This window comes from Ranitomeya imitator, chromosome 4 (assembly GCF_032444005.1).
Source record: "Ranitomeya imitator isolate aRanImi1 chromosome 4, aRanImi1.pri, whole genome shotgun sequence".
NCBI classification, from domain to species: Eukaryota; Metazoa; Chordata; class Amphibia; order Anura; family Dendrobatidae; genus Ranitomeya; species Ranitomeya imitator.
This window is the reverse complement of record NC_091285.1, coordinates 203,446,034-203,469,477: the sequence shown is the minus strand read 5'-3', so window position 1 is coordinate 203,469,477 and position 23,444 is coordinate 203,446,034. Positions and strand designations below refer to the sequence as shown.

General features: G+C 45.4%; 1 protein-coding gene across 3 annotated transcripts in view; it reads left to right on the top strand.

Annotated features, from left to right (window-relative positions):
• ANO4 (anoctamin 4) overlaps positions 1-23,444 on the top strand; it is a 412,900-nt gene that overhangs the window by 297,325 nt on the left and 92,131 nt on the right. For all 3 annotated transcript variants that reach the window (XM_069764298.1, XM_069764297.1, XM_069764299.1), the window contains 2 exons: positions 6,980-7,024; positions 10,053-10,184. In XM_069764298.1, coding sequence (XP_069620399.1) covers positions 6,980-7,024; positions 10,053-10,184 — 177 coding nt within the window. The remainder of the gene's footprint in view (positions 1-6,979; positions 7,025-10,052; positions 10,185-23,444) is intronic.

Sequence of the window (23,444 nt, the reverse complement as noted above, 5' to 3'; positions counted from 1 at the left end):
GACTATATGGTGCCCTTAATAATGTATGGAGGACTATGTGGTGCCCATAATACTGTATGGATGACTATATAGTGCCATTAATACTGTATGGAGGACTATGTGGTGCCCATAATACTGCATGAAGGACTTTATGGTGCCCATAATACTGTATGGAGGACTATGTGGTGCCCATAATACTGCATAAAGGACTTTGTGATGCCTATAATACTGTATGGAGGACTATGTGGTGCCCATAATACTACATAAAGGACTTTGTGATGCCTATAATACTGTATGGAGGACTATACTGTTTCTGAGCTATTATACAATTTACAATAGATATCACTCATGCAGTATAAAAAGTATAGTAAGTGAAATATTTGGCATTGTACTATACCTATATTTCTAATCTGTGCCTCATGAATCGTGGTGTATGTTAAAAGGGCCCACTGAGACTCCTTCGCCCAGGGCCCATGAAAACCTGAAGCTAGCCCTGTCTCTGTGTATATCGCTGTATTTGTCTTTGTGGAATTTTTAGATTGTAATAAATGGGACTGTCCCACTTTTACAATTTGGGATAGATACGGTAAGCGTCTCATCATTGGGGTCCACTCCCACTGATACTAAGAACAGGTCTCCTTTGTTTCCAATTTGAGTGGACAACAAGAATTCATGTGCTACATTCAGTTCCTTAGACAGACAGAGCTAACCAAGTACAGATTGATTATACAAAAAAAGGGTTGTACTCTATCATGCCAAAACACGTCAAACACGAAATACATGAAATTTGAATAGCAAAACTGCTTTTTGAACACCAGAAAAAAATTTTTTTAGACGCTTAGCACAGAATTTGGCCAAATAGTGTGAGCCCATCAAGTACCATCATTCATTGATGGGCTCACACTATTTTGGCCAAATTCTGTGCTAAGCGTCTCAAAAAAATTAAATTTTTTCTGGTGTTCAAAAAGCAGTTTTGCTATTCAAATTTCATGTATTTCGTGTTTGATGTGTTTTGGCACAATAGAGTGCAACCCTTTTTTTGTATATTGTATATGGAGGTAGCTGCTCCTGGTATGCACCTATTCACACTAGTTTGGATGTGCCAGTCTTTTTTATGTCATCACAAGTACAGATTCACCACTCCGCTGGAACCCACATCACCCTCATAGTAGGGGATTTGACATTTCTTCTTTCTGTAGATAGGTGATAAGTTATGATTGTGGGACTACTCTTTTGCAAGCTCCCATACACATAAGTCTAATGTCAGCTGAACCCACCGATATCGATGGGTTTGGCCAAAAGTCAAATGTGTATGGTGGCTCCTGACAGATAATGTCGGGAGCGTTAAGTGCAGCGCCCCAGAGTCCTGGTCATTGCAGTAATGTCGCTCTGCCGCTAAGGAGGGTGATGTTATGTCTGATTGCACTAAAGGAGTTCACCTGACCAGGTATCACAAGCACACATTACACTTCACACTCTGGCCACTAGGGGGAGCAAAAGGCACTATGTATTAGGCCACTCCTCACACTGGTAAAACTAGGGGTCGGATAGGAAGTTAGAACAGAACGCAGCCTGGGAGAGTCCAGAGAGGACCTGTCAGGGGTGGGTTCCTGACAGGGGCCTAGCAGAACGAATAGAAAGCAACGGAACCACGCCTGCACTACCTTGCGGCGGTATCCTAAGAAAGGACACGAAGAGAAGGATATTGTGGACAGTGAGAAACGAGATCAAGCTCAAAGGAAAGCCAATGTACATAGTTGTTTGATCTGGAGCAGCTTACATAGCTCCCTGGTCACCTTGGACATAAAAGGAATCCCTTGCTTGGTAAGGATCTCCTTTGGCAGCCCAAGGTGACAAAACATTGCAAACAGCTCGCGTGCTATTAGTTTAGCCAAGGTATGGCAATGTGGTATCGCCTCTGGGCACCGCGTGGCGTAATCCACTATGACCAGAATATGTTGGTGGCCCTGGGCGGATTTCACTATGGGGCCTACCAGATCTATAGCTGTCCGCTCAAATGGTACCTCTATGATGGGCAGAAGTACCAATGGACTCTGGTAGTTCGCGGTGGATGAGGATAGTTGGCACTCCGGACACGTGTCACAGTACCTCTGCACCTCCGCTTAGACCCTAGGCCCAAAAAAACAGCAGAATGCGCTCCTGTGTCTTTTTAGCCCCCAAGTACCCTCCTAGCATGTGGGTGTGAGCCATGTCGAGAACCGCCTGGTGGTAAGGTTGGGGTACTACCAGCTGTTCCACCACCTCATCCTGAACTTTATCCACCCGGTATAACAGCTCCTGGTTTATAGCCATGCGTGAAAAATGGTCTCAGCACTGGGTTGCTGAGCTACTCCATTAATTTCAATCACCCTTCCTCATGCCTGAGCCAGGGTGGGATCCTGGAGCTGAGATGTCCCGAACTTACCAGGGGACACCTCCAGCATGGGGATCAGTTGGGTCTCCTCAACCTCTCCTGCGAATTCCTCTAAGGGAAACCTATCGGGTTTACACTCTGTCCCTATGTTGGCAATGCCTACGGAAGGTATCCCTGTCTTGAGATCTTTGGGTTCCATGCCCGGAATAACTTTTACCTTGGGAGGGTTAACCCTGGTCTCCCACAGGGACCAGAACTGGGCAAGTGCAGAGAGTCAAAAGATGCTGAGGAGACTGGACCTGCAGACAGGTATTTGTTTTTTCTTTGTATGAGCAATATATAGGGCCGATTATAATGTATCGAGCATTATATATGCCCATTATACTGTATGGAGCATTATACTGGCCTATGATAGTGTATGGAGAATTATATGGGGCCCATTATACTGTATGGAGCATTAAAAGGAACCCGTTATACTGTATGGAGCATTACATGGGACCATTATATACTGTATGGAGCATTATATGGTGCCCATTATACTGTATGGAGCAATATATGAGCCCATTATACTGTGGAGCAATATATGGGGCTATAATACTGTATGAAGCAATATATGGGCCCATTATACTGTGTGGAGCAATATATGGGGCTATAATACTGTATGGAACAATATATGGGTCCATAATATACTGTGTGGAGCAATATTTGGGGGCATTATAATGTATGGAGCAATACATAGTGCCCATAATACTAAATGGAAGACTATGTGGTGCCCATAACTCTGTATGGAGGACTATGTGGTGACCATAATACTGTATGGAGGACTATGGGGTGACCATAATACTGTATGGAGCACTATGTGGTGCCCAGTATACTGTATGGAGGACTATGTGGTGCCCATAATACTGTATGGAGGACTATATGGTGCCCATAATACTGTATGGAGGACTATGAGGTGACCATAATAGTGTATGATCACTATGTGGTGCCCATAATACTGTATGGAGGACTATATGGTGCCCTTAATAATGTATGGAGGACTATGTGGTGCCCATAATACTGTATGGATGACTATATAGTGCCATTAATACTGTATGGAGGACTATGTGGTGCCCATAATACTGCATGAAGGACTTTATGGTGCCCATAATACTGTATGGAGGACTATGTGGTGCCCATAATACTGCATAAAGGACTTTGTGATGCCTATAATACTGTATGGAGGACTATGTGGTGCCCATAATACTACATAAAGGACTTTGTGATGCCTATAATACTGTATGGAGGACTATACTGTTTCTGAGCTATTATACAATTTACAATAGATATCACTCATGCAGTATAAAAAGTATAGTAAGTGAAATATTTGGCATTGTACTATACCTATATTTCTAATCTGTGCCTCATGAATCGTGGTGTATGTTAAAAGGGCCCACTGAGACTCCTTCGCCCAGGGCCCATGAAAACCTGAAGCTAGCCCTGTCTCTGTGTATATCGCTGTATTTGTCTTTGTGGAATTTTTAGATTGTAATAAATGGGACTGTCCCACTTTTACAATTTGGGATAGATACGGTAAGCGTCTCATCATTGGGGTCCACTCCCACTGATACTAAGAACAGGTCTCCTTTGTTTCCAATTTGAGTGGACAACAAGAATTCATGTGCTACATTCAGTTCCTTAGACAGACAGAGCTAACCAAGTACAGATTGATTATACAAAAAAAGGGTTGTACTCTATCATGCCAAAACACGTCAAACACGAAATACATGAAATTTGAATAGCAAAACTGCTTTTTGAACACCAGAAAAAAATTTTTTTAGACGCTTAGCACAGAATTTGGCCAAATAGTGTGAGCCCATCAAGTACCATCATTCATTGATGGGCTCACACTATTTTGGCCAAATTCTGTGCTAAGCGTCTCAAAAAAATTAAATTTTTTCTGGTGTTCAAAAAGCAGTTTTGCTATTCAAATTTCATGTATTTCGTGTTTGATGTGTTTTGGCACAATAGAGTGCAACCCTTTTTTTGTATATTGTATATGGAGGTAGCTGCTCCTGGTATGCACCTATTCACACTAGTTTGGATGTGCCAGTCTTTTTTATGTCATCACAAGTACAGATTCACCACTCCGCTGGAACCCACATCACCCTCATAGTAGGGGATTTGACATTTCTTCTTTCTGTAGATAGGTGATAAGTTGTGATTGTGGGACTACTCTTTTGCAAGCTCCCATACACATAAGTCTAATGTCAGCTGAACCCACCGATATCGATGGGTTTGGCCAAAAGTCAAATGTGTATGGTGGCTCCTGACAGATAATGTCGGGAGCGGTAAGTGCAGCGCCCCAGAGTCCTGGTCATTGCAGTAATGTCGCTCTGCCGCTAAGGAGGGTGATGTTATGTCTGATTGCACTAAAGGAGTTCACCTGACCAGGTATCACAAGCACACATTACACTTCACACTCTGGCCACTAGGGGGAGCAAAAGGCACTATGTATTAGGCCACTCCTCACACTGGTAAAACTAGGGGTCGGATAGGAAGTTAGAACAGAACGCAGCCTGGGAGAGTCCAGAGAGGACCTGTCAGGGGTGGGTTCCTGACAGGGGCCTAGCAGAACGAATAGAAAGCAACGGAACCACGCCTGCACTACCTTGCGGCGGTATCCTAAGAAAGGACACGAAGAGAAGGATATTGTGGACAGTGAGAAACGAGATCAAGCTCAAAGGAAAGCCAGTAGGAGTCGTGCCCCGAAAACGGCAACATCCTACTGAGGCGCGTAGCCGGTGACCGGAACACCGAGGAAGTAACTGACTCTATGCCTTACTTCAAATACCGCAGGACAGTTAATTATAGGTTGGCTGTCTACCATACATCACCTAAGCAGACATAGGGGGCAAGCGTGGAGAGGGGCGTCTCTAGGGTCCCAGGATAGCTCCGAGCCTTCCCGTCAAATGGGTGCGTCCTATCCAGTTAAACTTGGGGGACGAAGAGAGAGAGAAAGAGAAAGAACGAGAACAGAAGTTGTGAGGACTATCCCGAATGCTCAGCAGGGAAGCACTACAACACACAGGCGCTAGTGGTAGGCACTGATTTCCACTTGCAAAGGGAACTCTGGATGTGCCTTCGGACCGGCCGGTCTCAGACAGCCCTGTTGACAGTGCTCTGGATTGAGGATCCCGAAGCCTTCAGTAAAAGGTAAAGAGACTGCAACCCTGTGTCCTCGTTATTGACTGCACCCCACACCATCGCCACCTACATTACTGGGAAGCCCTGGGGATATACTTCACCTGTGGGAAAGTATACCATCTAGCTGCCATCACATTACCCCAGTGGACCCCAAGCAGCGTCGGTCGACCTGACCGAATACCGCAGGTGGCGTCACGAAACTTTATCCGACTTTCACCACCCCTTTTTATTGGACGCCCCTTGGCAGGGTCACGGACCGGGTCCAGCCACCGTGACAACCCCAGAACTGAGACAGAGAGGACCGGTACCGAGTAACCCGCGGCCCTGCGGCTGGGGGCGCTCCATAAGGAGCTGATGTGTCCAATTTCAGAAAGCATATCTTTTTGTTCTGTAAGAGATAAGCCCCCATCAGAGGTTGTGGTGGCGGCTCGCTCCCTCATAAAAAGACTGGAGCATCAGCAGAGCAAGTGCTCTTGTGTATGGGAAAGTCAGGCAAGAGAGCTGCCGGCCAAACAGATGTCTTATTATTATTTCATTTATTGGTTATAAAGCTTTATCGTATTTTGCAGACATTATCATCACTGTCCCCATTGGGGCTCACAATCTAGATTCCCTATCAGTATGCCTTTGAAGTTTGGGATGAAACTGGAGAACTCATGAGGAATCCCACACAAACACGTAGAGAACATACAAACTCTTTGTATATGTTGTGCTTGGTGGGATTTGAACCCAGGACGCCAGCTCTGCAAAGCTACAGTGCTAACCACTGAGCCACTGTGCTTAAGAGAGAGGCCCCAAGATGTGGTTATTCCAATGTTAACAGCCCTGGTTTGCTAATCTGTGTGCTATAATCTACATTTGCCTTTGCATACTTTTCCCACCAGCCATGGAGCATGCACCAGAATGTATTGTTTTATGCCCAGGTGCAGTCTTTCATGTGTAGCCTGACTACTGCTTTATATAGGAGTAATCTATATTCTCAGTATGGCCATTTTATGAACTATCCTATTCGGAACTGACTGTGAACATCTATTTCACCAACCCCAAGTGCTCCAAAGCCGTTTCCAGGTTTGCTTCGGCCAGTGGATGGTTATAAAATCAGGTTCTCTGCTCTATCGCAAATGTAAATACAATATTATGCGATGACTGTAGTTCCTTTGAGGTATGAGGAGTTTTTCTTCTATTTTTTTAAATGTCGTTAAAATAATTTTTTTGTATGTACAGTACATATTCCATATCTGAAGTGTAGTTGCCCTTAAAGGGAGCGGGAATGATTGACGCAGCAGTCTCCTCTGACTGTTGTGTATGTTAATCTCTCTAGTCTCTTCCTCCACCTCTTACAGGCTTCTGTCTTCAATCTCCTTTGCTTTCTTGGTAGTTGATACTGTAACTGACGATGGGTTTTCTTCTCGACTGGCTTCATTTTTGCTGTTCTTCCAGGAGAAAAATCTATTACCTGCACCGACGATACAAGTTCATGAGCAGGTTAGAGAAAAAACCATTCATTCTCTCCGATGTTTCTTGTATATGAATTTGCATGTGTAAACCAGGAGTATACTGTACATCCATAGCCATACAACATGGTTAAAGGAGTTTTCCACTATTGAACAACTCTTTACTAATGGGCACTGGGATGGGAAAAAGAATGAAAAAATGGTATTCACTACTTGGACCTAGTGCTGCATCCCCCTTAGGACTGCTGGGATCAGCATCCAGGGGATAGATAGCGGGTGTCACGTGAAAGTTTCGGAAAATCAGCAGTACCTCATCTACTGAGGCATTCACATATTCTCCAAAAAGCAAAAAACAGCCCAATAGATCAATATAATTTTTTTCACTTTTTTTCCACCTCCCTGGGCCCAATAATAGATGCACTTTAAAATGCGTAAGCAAGCACCAGTTATAATAGCTAATTGGTCCATTACCGAGACCATGCTTTCTGGGTTGTTTTTATTTTTGGACACACAACAAAACTAGAATTGGCCTACAAAACTAAAAATGAAAAACTTAAAACTTAATCTCTAATATATCCTTTAATTGCCCACAAATACATGTCCTTGTACCATTATTATAAGGTAACTATGTCACCATGCCTAACATATATTTATATACATTGCCAAATAGCTGGGGTCTGCTGAGAGTACTAGCCATGTTAAGGTGTTCCCTATAAATAATGCCTCGCGATGTAGTCATTATTCTCTGATCAGTAGTAGATAACCCCTTTAACCATGGAGGATGGCCTTTGTCAATTAACCTGGATTTGATTGAAATATTAACCCCATTAAAGGGAACCTGTCAGCAGGATTGTGCACAGTAACCTACAGACAGTGTCAGGTTGGCGCCGTTATACTGATTACATTGATACCTGGGTGATGAAATCAGTCTTGTGGTTGTTGTTTAATCTTTATTTTCAGTTTTGTGTTAATGATATGCTGGTGCCCTGGGGCTGCATGTGGGGGGGTCTCTATGTGGTGCTCTGATTAGGTATTCATAATGCAGACTGCTGACAGGTCGCTGATCCCTCACTGACCCGCCCCCTAGTTTGCATAATGAATACCTGTACATACTGGAGAAAAAAAACCTTCTGAAGGCAGGTGTCAGCCATGGCACCTGTGCTGCAGTATAATGGCATGCTTAGTGTCCTAGTAATAACTGTGCTTGATGTTATTGAGCAAGTTCAACAAAATAAAAATCAATTTCAAAATGGCGCCCGCCGTGCCAGCACAGTAGCAGCTATTGGTGTATATAGAGATGATCCGATAGCTGCTATTGCGCAGGAGCTTGTGGCACCATCTTGCTGGAGAAGAAAAAAATTCTTCCTCCTCCAAGATGGCGCCTGTGCAATAGCAGCTATGGAATCACCTCTATATACACCAATAGCTGCTACTGTGCTGGCACGGCGGGCGCCATTTTGAAATTGATTTTTTTTTTAACTTGCTCAATAACATCATGCGACTATGCTGCTGCGCAGATGCTACAGCTGGCGCCTCCCTGCAGAAGTTTTTTTTTCTTCAGAATGTACAGTTATTCATTATGCAAACCAGGGGGGCAGGTAAGTGAGGGATCAGCGACCTGTCAGCAGTCTGCATTATGAATATATAATCAGAGCACCACATACATGAACCCCGCCTTAGGACACGAGCACATTAACTAAAAACTGCAAATAAAGATTAAACAACAACCACAAGACGGATGTCATCACCCAGATATCATTGTAATCAGTATAACGGCGCCGACCTGACACTGTCTGTAGGTTACTGTGCGCAATCCTGCTGACAGGTTCCCTTTAAGTGTGTTCCCTATATTTGGACTTTATATAATACAATACCTAACTATTTTAGGACATATTATTGCTTGTATTTGTATTTGTGGGTAATTAAATTATACTTTGAGATTAACATTAAATGTGAAGTTTTAAAAGGAATCTGTCAGCAGGCTTTTGCTGTGTAATATGTAGACAGCAGGAGGTAGGGGTTGAAACCATTCAGTGATGTGTCAGAAAGTTGTGTGCTGTTGTTTACTTAAAATGCCAGTTTTATCACCAGAACATTATCAGGAATGTTACTCAAATGAACCTTGGTCCGACTCCGCTCCCTCCTCTCATAAGCAGCTCACTGTCAATAGACAGTGTACACAGAAAGCAGTGGTGTGGGCAGGGTTAGATTTCTCAGCTCTGCTACAACCTACATCTACCACGTCTCAAAAGGAAGTGGTAGGAATTTGGCACGTCCAAGCGGAAAATAGAAATGAATCAGTCTTTATTAGAAATCCATTAAAACATGAGCCAGTCCTGGTGAAACATAAAATCTGATGTGTTTCATAGAAAGCTAAAAACTCTGATTGCATCATAACGGCTGCACCCAGTAATCTAAGTGATACATCGTTGGATTCAGGGACTCTTTTCCTACATTATGCCTCTCTCAGATGAAGTAGCAAAAACCTGCTGACAGATTCTCCTAAAGGAGTTAAATATTTGTTTTGTAAGTCAGTACTAGATAGAAGCCAAGGCTGCAATATTCACTAACCAGAGCTTCTGTATTCTAATTAGGGGTGGGGGTCCCGGAGCCTGGACCACCATCATATCAGAAGGTTGCTTAGATCTGGCTTCTGTATGATTACTACGATTGAGTCTATGGTCAAATAGCATTTTAGATCCCCTTGTGTGAGTCAGTTGGTGTCTACATCTTAAGCCTGTTACATCTTGCTGCCCACCTCAGCTAAGCGTATAGGGCTGAAAGTGATGTCCGATGGAGCACACTCCGTCTGCATCAATATATCAGCATATATGTTCTAACCCCCTTTTACGGGGCTTCGGACATAAGCCCCTGATGGAGCCACTGAGTATACTGCCAAGCTCTAAACATAGCCTTACTAATATGCTTAGAATATTTTTCTCACATTATAAGAATGTATAAATATAATTTATTAAATGTAAGTATACAAAAAGATAATAAATATTTTTTTTCAGATAATAATGCAATTTTTCGGTCACTTTCATTGACTTTATTTGCAGGATGGAGAAGCAGCTAAGCAGGTTTCGTGGATGGTTACCTAAAAAGCCTATGAGACTGGACAAGGAGACTATCCCAGACTTGGAGGAGAATGACTGTTACACCGCTCCCTTCAGCCAGCAAAGGATTCACCAGTAAGTAAGGTCAATACGTGGATTCAATTTTACAGGACACAACAATTGTGATACTTTTTCCAATATGAGGAATTTCTTGCTCTGTTGTCTGAGGTTAAACCGGTTTTCTGCCAGACGCACCTTTATTACATGTCAGCTGTGAATTGAAATCCTAAGGGAAACACTAAGGGAAACACTTGCTGATGTTTCACTGGTTTATAGATATTTTTATAAGGTAGTGGAGAACTGCATAATCAGATCCTACTGTTAGCAATAGAATACCTGGAGCATCGGAAAGTAGTCATTTCACAACTTGGAGTATGATATGCTACATGTGCTCACTATAAAGAGCTCCTGTGTAAGGTATGTGTGTGTGTGTGTGTTGTGCCCCATTTCTTTCAATGGCAACCAAACTACCCAGTATATATTGCTCACACACTGGACACATACTGCACATGCTGTATTAATATGCTCACACACTGTATACATGCCGCATACTCACACACTGGATGCATGCCGCATACTCACACACTGGATACATGCCGCATAATCACACACTGGATACATGCCGCATACCCACACACTGGATTCATGCCGCATACTCACACACTGGATACATGCCGCATACCCACACACTGGATACATGCCGCATACCCACACACTGGATTCATGCCGCATACTCACACACTGGATACATGCCGCATACTCACACACTGGATACATGCCGCTATTCACACACTGGATACATGCCGCCTACCCACACACTGGATACATGCCGCATACTCCCACACTGGATACATGCCACATACTCACACACTGGAAGCATGCCGCATACTCACACACTGTATACATGCTGCATACTCACCCACTGGATACATGCCGCATACTCACACACTGGATACATGCCGCATAATCACACACTGGATACATGCCGCATACTCACACACTGGATGCATGCCGCATACTCACACACTGGATACATGCTGCATACTCACCCACTGGATACATGCCGCATACTCACACACTGGATACATGCCGCATAATCACACACTGGATACATGCCGCATACCCACACACTGGATTCATGCCGCATACTCACACACTGGATACATGCCGCATACCCACACACTGGATACATGCCGCATACTCACACACTGGATGCATGCCGCATACTCACACACTGGATACATGCCGCATACTCATACACTGGATACATGCCGCTATTCACACACTGGATACATGCCGCATACTCACACACTGGATACATGCCGCATACTCCCACACTGGATACATGCCGCATACTCCCACACTGGATACATGCCACATACTCACACACTGGATACATGCTGCTTATTCACACACTGGATACATGCCGCATACTCACACACTGGATACATGCCGCATACTCACACACTGGATACATGCCGCATGCCCACACACTGGATACATGTCGCATACTCACACACTGGATACATGCCGCATACTCACACACTGGATACATGCCGCATACTCACACACTGGATACGTGCCGCATACTCACACACTGGATATGCAGTGCCCCAGGGTCCTGGTCGTTGCAGTAATGTCATTCTCCTCTAGGGGGGAGTGATGTTACGTTTGAAGGCAATAAAGGAGATCTCTTCACCAGGTAAACACAAACAATGCATGCAACATGTTCACACTCCAGACCAGAAGGGGGAGCTCTAGCCTGTTTAAGGTGAACTCCTCTATAAGAACATCCTGATCTGGAGGGAAAGGATTCAGTTCTTGTCAGGGAGACAGGGGGAGAGGAAGCATAGGAGCCCTGTGGTATGAAGTGCTGCAGCTCCTGGAAGAAGACACTAAAGCGAACATATTGCAGAGAGTGTGCAGGCAAGCAGAGCACAGGAGAGGAATATCAGAGGGAGACCAGCCAGGCTGCTTCCTTCTGAGGCGCAGAAATCCGGTAGCCAGAATACCGAGGGAGTAAGGATCTTTACGCTTTACTTCAGAGGCTGGCAGGACAGCTAATTTCAAGTTACTGATATAATCCTATATCCAGGAGGCACGGTGGCAACTTGTGGAGGCCGGGACGTGCTAGAGTCCCTGTAAAAAAACCTCAGGCCACCAGTCATACGGGTTTGTCTTATCCATCCAGGGGACAGAGAGAGAGAGACATAACATCTAGAACATCCTCATTAAATGTGAGGACCTTATGAGAGGCTCAGCAATAAGGTACTACAACATCCAGGCGCTAGAGGAAGGCTACTGATTTCCACCTGGATAAGGGGACTCTGGATTTGCCTCCAAACCTGCCGGACTCTGCCTGCCCTGTGTTCTGTGCCCTGGACTGTGGATGCTGAAACCTTCAGTAAAAAGGTAAAGAGACTGCACCCTTGTGTCCTCGTTATTCACTGCACCTCACACCATCCACCATCTACACTCTGGGACGCCCTGGGGACACACTTCACCTGTGGGAAGGTATACCATCTAGCTGCCGTAACATCACCCCAGCGGACCCTTAAGCAGCGTCGGTCACCCTGACCAAATACCACAGGTGGCGTCACGAACATTTCCCCTTTAAAGACCTTTCCCTTTTTACAACGGACCTCTCGAGGGCCACGGACCGGGTCAGCCACCGTGACATCCCCCTTGAGAACCGAAGGACCCGGTACCGAGTATCCCCACGGCATATGGGGGCGCTCCAATCTTTTGGCGTCACGAACAGGATCTACTTAAGCCTGAAAATTGGGTCATGTGCGCCTAAGAACTGTGGCAGAACTGTGTTGAACTGTGATTTGCTGAAAGACTGTGTATTGCCAATTCCCTCCAAAATCCGCCATTGCCGCACAACGTGGAGTGCGAGGGGGAGGGGACATACCTTCGTGGGCGGAGCTAGCCAAAAAGAGCGTGAAGCAGGAAGAATGGGTGCCGCGCTGCTGCTTGGAACGCCAGAAGTGAAGACGTCGTACAGCGGAGCCGCAAAAAGAGATGCGGGCTTCTATCAGATTAGCGAGGGGGAAGAACAATGTCTAACCCAGGAGGGGAGTTGGCGGCAGTCGCAGCCGCAGACCTAATAGCACCCGCAGGCCTCGCTGCGGATGTGCCCGCAGACCCCGCGATAGATGCAGCCGCAGGCCTTGTACTGCCGCCAGGTCCCGCAGAGCCCGCCGCTCCCATCAGCCAGCCGGGCACTGCCACAGCTACAACGGCCATCATGCCCCTCTCCATGCCATACATACCTGGAGCAGCCTGGCTCCCGCAATATTTTGGAGAATCGCATACATTAGATGACTTTAAAGAAAGACTCTGCAGCCTGCTTGAAGTTTATCCTCTGACAGAGTATCAGAAAGTTCACATTATAATGGGCCAACTGTTTAGAGGGGCCCTGAGGGAGGTGAAATCCTGGCCAGCTGCAGATAAACGGACTGTGCAGCAGATCTTTGTTAAGCTTAAAATCACCTTTGACACCCACACCGCTGCAGAAATCAAATTGAAGTTTTATGGGTGCAAACAGAGGCCGAAGGATATTCTATGGGACTATGCCCTAAATCTCCAGGAAGCATTGCAGGCAATCGGGCAGGTTGACCCTAACAGTGTGCCAGATGAGGACAAACTCTTAAAAGAGCGGTTCATTGAGGGACTCCTGTGCAGTAACCAAAGGGCCCAACTGCACCTCCTGGCCATGCAGAATCCTGATCTGGCCTTTGCGCAGTTCAAAGACAAGGCCATCCAGGTGCTACAGGAACGGCATCTCAGCCGTGCAGTTCCCCCTAGGCGTCCAGCCCTCACATACCACCAGGAGGTGGCGCCCTATCCTCAAGTCTCTGCTGAGGCCGATGCCCAGATCCTTGAAGATGAGTCTCCCGCTGGACTATGCCTCCAGCTACAGGAGCTGACCAAGAACGTTGCTGCATTAGCCCGGACCGTGCAGTCCCTACAGGAGGTCCACAAGGAGAAGATCAAGCTGGCTTCCAGATGGAAGATGTTCCCTGGTGACGACAGAAGAGGATCCCACCGACCAGAGGCAGTGACGACGATCGTTATCATCAGGACGGACGACCCATCTGCCGCCGCTGCAATCAGGCAGGCCACATTGCAAGGTACTGTCATTTAAACGAGCGACCCCTGGGGCTGAGGGCCAGTCCGCAAAAACTGGAGAGCCAAGTACTTTGGAGTACGACCTGTTCTCCCCATTGTGATCGACGGTGTCCCCATGAACGCTCTGTTGGACACCGGTTCTCAGGTGACAACTATGCCTTACATCCTTTATAAACGTTATTGGGCTGACACAGACATTAATCATGGCCCTGACGATGATTTCACCATAGTAGCCAGTAACGGTCAGCCATTACCACAAGTGGGATACAAAGAGGTCACCATTAAAGTGGGACGGGTAGAGTTAAAATCCCAAGGGATCATGATTGTTGATATTGATCGCCGTGAATGTAACCCTATGATGACCATTGGTACTAATATCATAGAAAATTGTCTTGCAGAAGTTATTATCTTGTTACAGCAGGTGGCAGAAACAGCTGGTTCCAGAGAGCAACGTTTCCTGCAGAAAGAAATCATCAAAGCTCTAGTACAGAGACAGCAGGTAGAGCTATCTGGTGGAGAAATTGGCCATGCCACAGTGAGTGAGTCAATCCCCATTGCAATACCCCCCAGGAGTGAAATGTTAATATGGTGTCGGGCAGCAATAGGCCTCAGAGGTAAAGACTACCAGGCCCTGGTAGAACCTGTGTATTCAGACACTAGGCCCACAATCCTGACAGCCAGAGGGGTGATTGAAGTCCGGGAGTCAAGGGGAGGGTACCAGTGCTTCTCCTTAACTGTGGAGAGGAAGAAGTCCACCTTGTGACGTTTCGTGGATACAAAACGAAAAGTGAACCCTCTTGACCGTGACGACGAACCCCTCACGGACGAGCTGACCAGATGGACCGCCCCCTATACAGGGAGCGTTAGGGGCAGGCCTGTGAGGGACTATCGCCACGGAAGCTGGAGGATCGGAGCAAAAAGGGGAAAACTAACGGGCTGGCGATGGCGGCAGGAACTAGGTAGATGGGAACTACTGAAACTAGGAACTGGTGGGTATGACGGGGCCAGAGACCTGGCGAGTACACAGAAGGCACACTGGAACCAATGGGCAGGAAAGAGACACAGGGAATGGCAAGGTAATACAGGAAGGAGGAAGGGGATAGGGAAGCTACGGAGACACTGAGACTGGCGGGGAAATATGGAGACACAGAGGCTGACGGGAGTAAGGCAGGGACACAGGAACAGGACAGGTACCACGGAGAAACAGGAACAGATGGAATACGGCAGGAGCACGGGAAACGGCAAGGCACTGCAGAGAAAGGAAGAGAGCCAAGGTCAGAGGGCAAGGAACGCACTGAACCACAGGCGGCCAGAAGCACTTGTATGCACAAATGATCAACAGGCACTGAGGGGCAGCAGGAAGCAGCTTACATACCGGCGTGGGAGACACTTCCGGGTTACAGTCCTCCAGGACGACGGAAAGGATGAGAAGGAGCACCAGCAGGAGAATCAGAGGTGCGCACGCGCAGAACTGAATGCGACACGCGCGCGCACCCGACGAGCTGCAGAAGCCAGGGGCGAGCGCTGGAGGGAAGACGCTTTAGCAGAAGAGCTGCGCTGGAACGCCGAGGACTGGTAAGTATGACAGGGCGCGGGGAACGGCGGCATGACACACCTAACCAAATATGCCACGCTTGCCAAACTGTTTACTGTTGATAATAATGTGATACAGCCAACAGAACCCTTGGTCCCATCCAACCAGGCAGAGGACAATGGCTCTGCAGGACAAATGGAAGATTTGTGTCAGAAATTACACGTGGGCACTGACTCTACCCCATCACACCAAAAACAAGGAGCTTTCAGGGTGGTTCATGAGTATGAGCTGGCATTCAGCAAGCACCGCCTAGGTTTTGGGCAGGTAAAAGGGATTCAACATCATATCCCCATGGGAGATCATCCGCCCATTAAAGAGAGATACCGTCCTGTACCTCCAGCTCATTATCAGTGTGCCAAAGACATGTTACTAGAGATGAAGGAGGCTGGAATAGTTAGAGACTGTTGTAGACCCTGGGCAGCTCCATTGGTCCTCGTCAGGAAGATGGAAGGCACGATGAGGATGTGTGTTAATTATAGGCAGATAAACTGCATTACACACAAAAATGCATACCCCTTGCCTAAAATAGAAGAATCATTAGCTGCTTTAAAATGTTCTAACTACTTCTCTACCTTGGATCTCACCAGTGGGTACTGGCAGGTTCCCGTAGCAGAGGTGGACAAAAAGAAGATGGCCTTCACCACACCGATGGGTCTCTGTGAATTCAACTACATGCCGTTCGGACTGTGCAATGCCTCCGGAACGTTTCAGAGGATGATGGAGTGCTGTCTTGGACACAAGAACTTTGAAACCGTCTTGCTGTGTCTGGACGATGTCATTGTCTTCTCCAAGACTTATGAGGACCATCTGGAGCACCTGGCCGAGGTGTTTGAAGCTCTGTCCAACTTTGGCCTAAAGGTAAAACCATCCAAATGCCATCTGTTAAAGCCCAAAGTGCAGTACCTGGGCCATGTAGTGAGTGCCAAAGAAGCATCGACCCACGCACTCATGAGTTGGTTTGGCAGATAGTGGTCCCAAGACAAGATGCGCCAATGATTCTGGAAGCATACCACGATTGAACAGGACACTTCGGATGGAAGAAGTTAGAGATCCTACTTCGTGGAAGGTTCTACTGGATTGGTATGAGAAAAACCATCAAAAAATGGTGCCGAGAGTGTGGCCCATGTAGCCTGCGCAGAAAGGACCGTGACAGTCAGAGGGCTCCCCTACAGCCCATAGTCACCAAACAACCACTTGAATTGGTCGCGCTAGATCATGTGAAGCTAACTCCAAGCCGGTCAGGCTATGTCTACGCCCTGACCATCGTGGATCACTACTCCAGATTCCTGGTAGTTGTACCTGTCAAGGATCTGACAGCAAGAACAGCAGCCAAGGCCTTCTAATGGTATTTCTGTAGACCACATGGATACCCAGAGAAGGTCCTTACTGATCAAGGTCCAGCCTTTGAAGCGGAAGTGTTCCAGGAGTTCTGCAACCTGTATGGATGCAAAAAGATCAGAACAACTACGTATCACCCGCAAACCAACGGAATGTGTGAAAAGATGAACCAAGTAGTGATTGACCTACTGAAAACCTTACCTATACAGGAAAGGAACTTATGGCCAGAAAAGTTGCCAGACTTGGTAGATTTGTACAACCATATTCCAGTGAATTCCACCAACTGTACTCCAGCATACCTGATGAGAGGAAGATCCAACAAACTACCTGTTGATCTAGACATGGGAGTCCTAACCCCAGAAAATCCATAATCTGATGCAGATTGGGATACAGAAAGACAGCAAAAGTACCACCAAGTACAAGAATGTGTAGAAAGAAGACTATCTCAAGCGAGACAAAAACAAGAGAGAGAGACTACAACCAACGTGCTCCTGCAATTCCCTTGTCACCAGGTGAATAAGTGTTAAAGCGTAAAAGGAGAGCGAACAAACTTGATGATCAGTGGGAAGCAGAAGCATATACCATCTTACCGTCCAACTTTAACAATACTAAAGTCTGTCTTATCAGCAAAGATGGAGGAGAAACTTCGACGGCAGTATCCAGAGACCATCCCAAGAAATACCCTGATAAATTGAGGAACAGAGAAACCGATCCAGGAACATCTCCACTTATGGAAAAGAAGATGATACACACTGTTCTTAGAGATTTTCCCCAGTCTTGGACTCAAGTAAATTAGGCCATTGTGATACCTGTCTTGACTTTTCCTCAGCTGGAAATACCAGCACAAAGTGTGACTCAGAACCTGAAGAGACTCCGCACCAACAGGTTCAAGCAGCAATTGTCACCTCAACAGTGGCTCGGACCAGCAGATTCCGACAGAAAACGTCATGCCAGCAGTCGAATCGGCAAGTCCACCCTCTGCTATCAACGAATCTGCCATGCCTACAGAAAATAGAAGTAGTCCCAAAAGATCCAGTATCCCCCTGCTACGTAGACTCACCAGAAGTGTAGCCAAGAGACAGTGCACTACACCAGTGGTAACAAAAGCAGTGAATCCTGTCAGGTCACCAACAACCCCTGTACTGTGTAGGTCTACATGTAGCATTAAGAATCACACCCCAACTCATTACAAGATCTGGAAATATTAATAACTGCTGTTATATGTTTGAATTGTTTGCTTAGCTTCGTTACAGGTTTAAAAATGGACATTGCGGTAATGGACAATGCTTACCCAAAAACTTTCTTTGTAAATAGTTTGGCACCTCCAAGGTGCACCCTGGTTTTGCCCACCTTGCCGACGTGGGAGGAGCCTTTCTTTGCTTCATCTGACCAAAGACAATAACAGATGTACTTTTATAAACTGTTTTTTGCAATGTTCAAGAGTCCTCACCTCCCATAAAGGGAAGCATAGTTAAATTAATTTGTTTTATAGTATTTTAAAAATTGCATGTCTTTTTGCTAATCTATTGTTGTTTTCTTTTCCCAGTCCTGGAGTACTGGATTTAATGGGGAGGGGCGGGGGGGTTGGGGGTATAAGCAGCGCCCCAGGGTCCTAATGTCATTCTCCTCTAGGGGGAGTGATGTTACGTATGAAGGCAATAAAGATGTCTTCACCAGGTAAACACAATGCATGCAACATGTTCACACTCCAGACCAGAAGGGGGAGCTCTAAGCCTGTTTAAGGTGAACTCCCCTATAAGAACTTCCTGATCTGGAGGGAAAGGGTTCAGTTCCTGTCAGAGAGACAGGGGGAGAGGAAGCATAGGAGCCCTGTGACATGAAGTGCTGCAGCTCCTGGAAGAAGACACTAAAGCGAACATATTGCAGAGAGTGTGCAGGAAAGCAGTGCACAGGAGAGGAATATCAGAGGAAGACCAGCCAGGAGCATGCTGCTTCCTTCTGAGGCGCAGAAATCCGGTAGCCAGAATGCCTAGGGAGTAAGGATCTCTACGCTTCAGTTGTGAGGACCTTATGAAAGGCTCAGCAATAAGATACAACACCCAGGCGCTAGAGGAAGGCTACAGATTTCTACCTGGATAAGGGGACTCTGGATTTGCCTCCAAACCGGCCGGACTCTGCCTGCCATGTGATCTGGTGCTCTGGACTGTGGATGCTGAAGCCTTCAGTAAAAAGGTAAAGAGACTGCAACCTTATGTCCTCGTTCTTCACTGCGCCTCACACCATCCACCATCTACACTCTGGGAAGCCCTGGGGACACACTTCACCTGTGGGAAGGTATACCATCTAGCTTCCATCATCATCATCACCCTAGCGGACCCCTAAGCAGCGTCGGTCACCCTGACTGAATACCACAGGTGGCGTCACGTACATTTCCCCTTTAAAGACCTTTCCCTTTTTACAATGGACCTCTCGAGGGCCATGGACCGGGTCAGCCACCGTGACATCCCCCTTGAGAACCAAAGGACCCAGTACTGAGTATCCCCATGACATACAGGGGCGCTCCAATTTTTTGGTGTCACGAACAGGATTTACTTAAGCCTGAAAATTGGGTCATGTGCCCCTAAGAACTGTGGCAGAATCCAGTGCATCAGTTTTTTACAATCTGCACAGGATCCGTCTTTTCAACACTTTGATGGATTGTGACTGATTCTAAAAAACGGATGTGTGAAAGAGGCCTAGGCTGTGACAGTATAGAATAAGCATTATAAGTGTAATAGGATTAGTGTATAGAGATGTTTTACATTGTTACTATGAAGTAGAAGTCTGCCTAGCCACAGGTAGCTGGCAGAGAGAGGGGGAGTTATGATACAGTTAGTGTTTGGGAAAAGCCTACAGTTGGAGGGGCCAATGTTAGGGAAAGCTGATTACTTCCTGGATAGAGTCAGTGAGAAGTTGGAGAGCAAGGAGTGTACAGTGCTGCGAAAGGATGATCTACATTTATAAGGAGGTGGGAATAATCAGAAATACAGAATGGCCTTCAACATTAAACGAGTCCTTGGATAGGATGACGTGTCATGAGAAACCCTGAGCTTGATAAACACCAAAGGTAATGACCTAAAGAGGACTGAGACTGTGGGACTAGTGGTTTATACAGGATCTCCATAGTGATAGGATGTGGAGCCACTGAACAGGTTCAGAGAAAGTCGCTGAACATACAAAATCAGAAAGTTGCTGAACATACAAAATCAGAAAGTTGCTGAACATACAAAGTCAGCTATACAAATTGACATGACCCGCATGAATGTGTCTCAGGTGTCTGCAGACACTTGAAATGCGTTGATGCGGGTCATGTGAACTTGTATAGCTGACTGTGTATGTCCTCCGAATTGCTTATGTGAATACTCACAGTTTGTGGAGTTGGAGTCTTCATTTTGCATTTTCCACGCCTTTACAAGGCGCTTCCGGGCACCGAACATCCTCAAGATGCAATCACGGTGAGCTGGATTTTATTTTATCTTATTTAAATTTTGTCCGCATCATTAACAGAAATGCACCACCCCTCCTGGGAATGCCTCCACCTACCCCAAAATTCCCATTTTTGGACAAGGTTTACATAAACCATACCTTTTTTGACCAAGGAGTCCTGGGAAATCCATGACTGTTGACAAGTATCTAACACAAAGTAGCTAAATTATCAGCTAGAACATTTGTATTTCTCCATGAATTAACCAAATCCTTGGTCTGAATAATATTTTTTTTTGCTTCTGGCTGGTTAACAGAACCTTTCATCAGTTTGAACATGGTAAACTGGTCACATCATGGAATAGTGTCTGCAGAGCTGAGCAAAACGTAGTGTTTATTTTTTCACTTATCCTCTCTATTGTGGACATGTTAGCTTGCACAGTTTAGGCCATAATATATGTTATAGTACAACTGGGCATTACAAGAGATTTGTTTCGGGGGGCGGGTAATTCTTCCTCTGCGTGAGGAATCAAAAGGAGGAGGTGTATTGCAGCGGAGAAAAGAACACGCCTTTCTCTCCACAATGATTTCTGTAGCTTCTGTTTAGAGATACAGCAGAGCCGAGTTATGAATCATTACAAACTCTTCCAGTGCATATTTCATGGCAGTCAGTACAGGGAGAAGGGTTTACAGCTGACAGCACTGTTAGTTGAGATCTGGAAGTGTTTGTAATGATACATAGCTATACTGCTATGATGTAGAGATTCAGCTGAGCTGCATTATGTATCATTACAAACACTTCCAGATCTCATCTCACAGTGCTAGCTACTTTTACCGTTCCTCCATAATGTCAGCTGTGAGATGAGATCTGAAAGTGTTTGCAGTTTTACATAACTCAATCTGTGTGGTATCTCAAGACAATAACTGCAGAGTTTTGTATCATTACAAACACTTTCAAATCTCATCTCACAGTGCTGTCAGCTCTCATACTCCACCTCCCCCTACACACACTGACTGCCATGAGATGATATCTAGAAAGGTTTCTAAAGATACATAACTCAGCTCTGCTCTATCTCAAAACAGTAACTGCAAAAGTCAGTGAAGAGAGGGGGGCATGCTCTTTTTTCCCCTATGTGTAGCTGTGTGCTTATGATTGGTCATCCTCTTGCAGGGGAAGTAGTACACATCCCCAGAGACAAATCTCTGGTAACACCTAGTTAAAGGGGTATTCTCAGTCCCAAGATCCTAGCTCACTATGTGATAGGTGTAATAATAATAATAATATTAGCAAATACCTCCAATTAGAAATGTATTATAGTTTTTCTGATTCACTATGTCTCTTTCCTCATATGCAGGCATTGCAGGACTTTGGGTATCCATGGTTACGACGACCACTAGCAACTAGCTAACTGTGACTATATCAGTGGTTGTAACCATGGATACCTTCGATCCTGCAATGCCTGCACATGATTAAAGAGACATAGCTTATCAGAAAAACTATACTACATTTCTAATTAGAGGTTATTGCTAATATTGTTATTATTATTACACTTCCGACATATTGGAATAAGATCTTGGAGATACTTCACACTAGACCTGGGAAATCAAGGTCCCAGAGTCTGGAGGAAGAGTGGACGGACAGACAATCCAAGCTGCTTGAGGTCTAGTGTGAATTCTCCACAATCAATGATGATTTGGGGAGCCATGTCATCTGCTGGTGTAGGTCCACTGTGTTTTGTCAAGACCAAAGTCAGCGCAGCCATCTACCAGGAAATTTTAGAGCACTTCATGCTTCCCTCTGCTGACAAGCTTTTTGGAGATGGAAATTTCATTCTCCAGCAGGACTTGGCACCTGTCCACACTGCCAAAAGTACCAATACCTGGTTTACAGACAAGAGTATCACTGTGCTTGATTGGCAGCAAACTCACCTGACCTTAACCCCATGGAGATTCTATGGAGTATTGTAAAGAGGAAGATGAGAGACACCAGACCCAACAATGCAGACGGGCTGAAGGCTGCTATCAAAGCAACCTGGGCTTCCATAACACCTCAGCAGTACCACAGGCTGATCACCTCCATGCCACGCCACATTGATGCAGTAATTGATGCCAATGGACCCCCGACCAAGTATTGACTGCATTTAGGGATGAAACCTTTCAGTAGGCCAACATTTCGGATTTTAAAATAATTTATTTCAAGCTGGTGTTATAAAGTATTCTAATTTATTGAGACAATGACTTTTGGGTTTTAATTGGCTGTAAGCCATAATCATCAACATTAACAGAAATAAACACTTGAAAGAGATCACTCTGTTTGTAATGACTCTGTATAATATGAGTTTCCCTTTTTGTATTGAAGAACTGAAATAAATAAACTTTTTAATGATATTCTAATTTTGTGAGTGGTACCTGTATATGACTGAAATCATACAGCCAGTGCACGTTCCCTTTAAGAAAATATGAAATAAAAAAAGACAAAAGACATTTTGTAACATTCAGAATATGTCATGTCAGTAATGTATATGAGCTTTTCTTCTCTTCTCACATTTGAAATGCTGGAGAGCTAAAGCTTATTGGGAGTAGTGAAAATAGCTGCTTGTTTAAAAGGTTCTTTGTCATAATTAATTTTTATAAGGCAATATAATGAGCTCTAATAGTTGCTTACTGGATTGAAAATAATGAGTGACATAGCCAAAGACAATAATAACAATCCGAAATGATGAAAAATGACATGTCTTACTTCAAAAGTGCTTGTTAGGGCTTGTTCTCATCTGCTTATAAATCGGGCGAGTACAATCCGATAAAAATTGGATTTCACTCTAACTATTGTTCTTCAATTTTTTTTC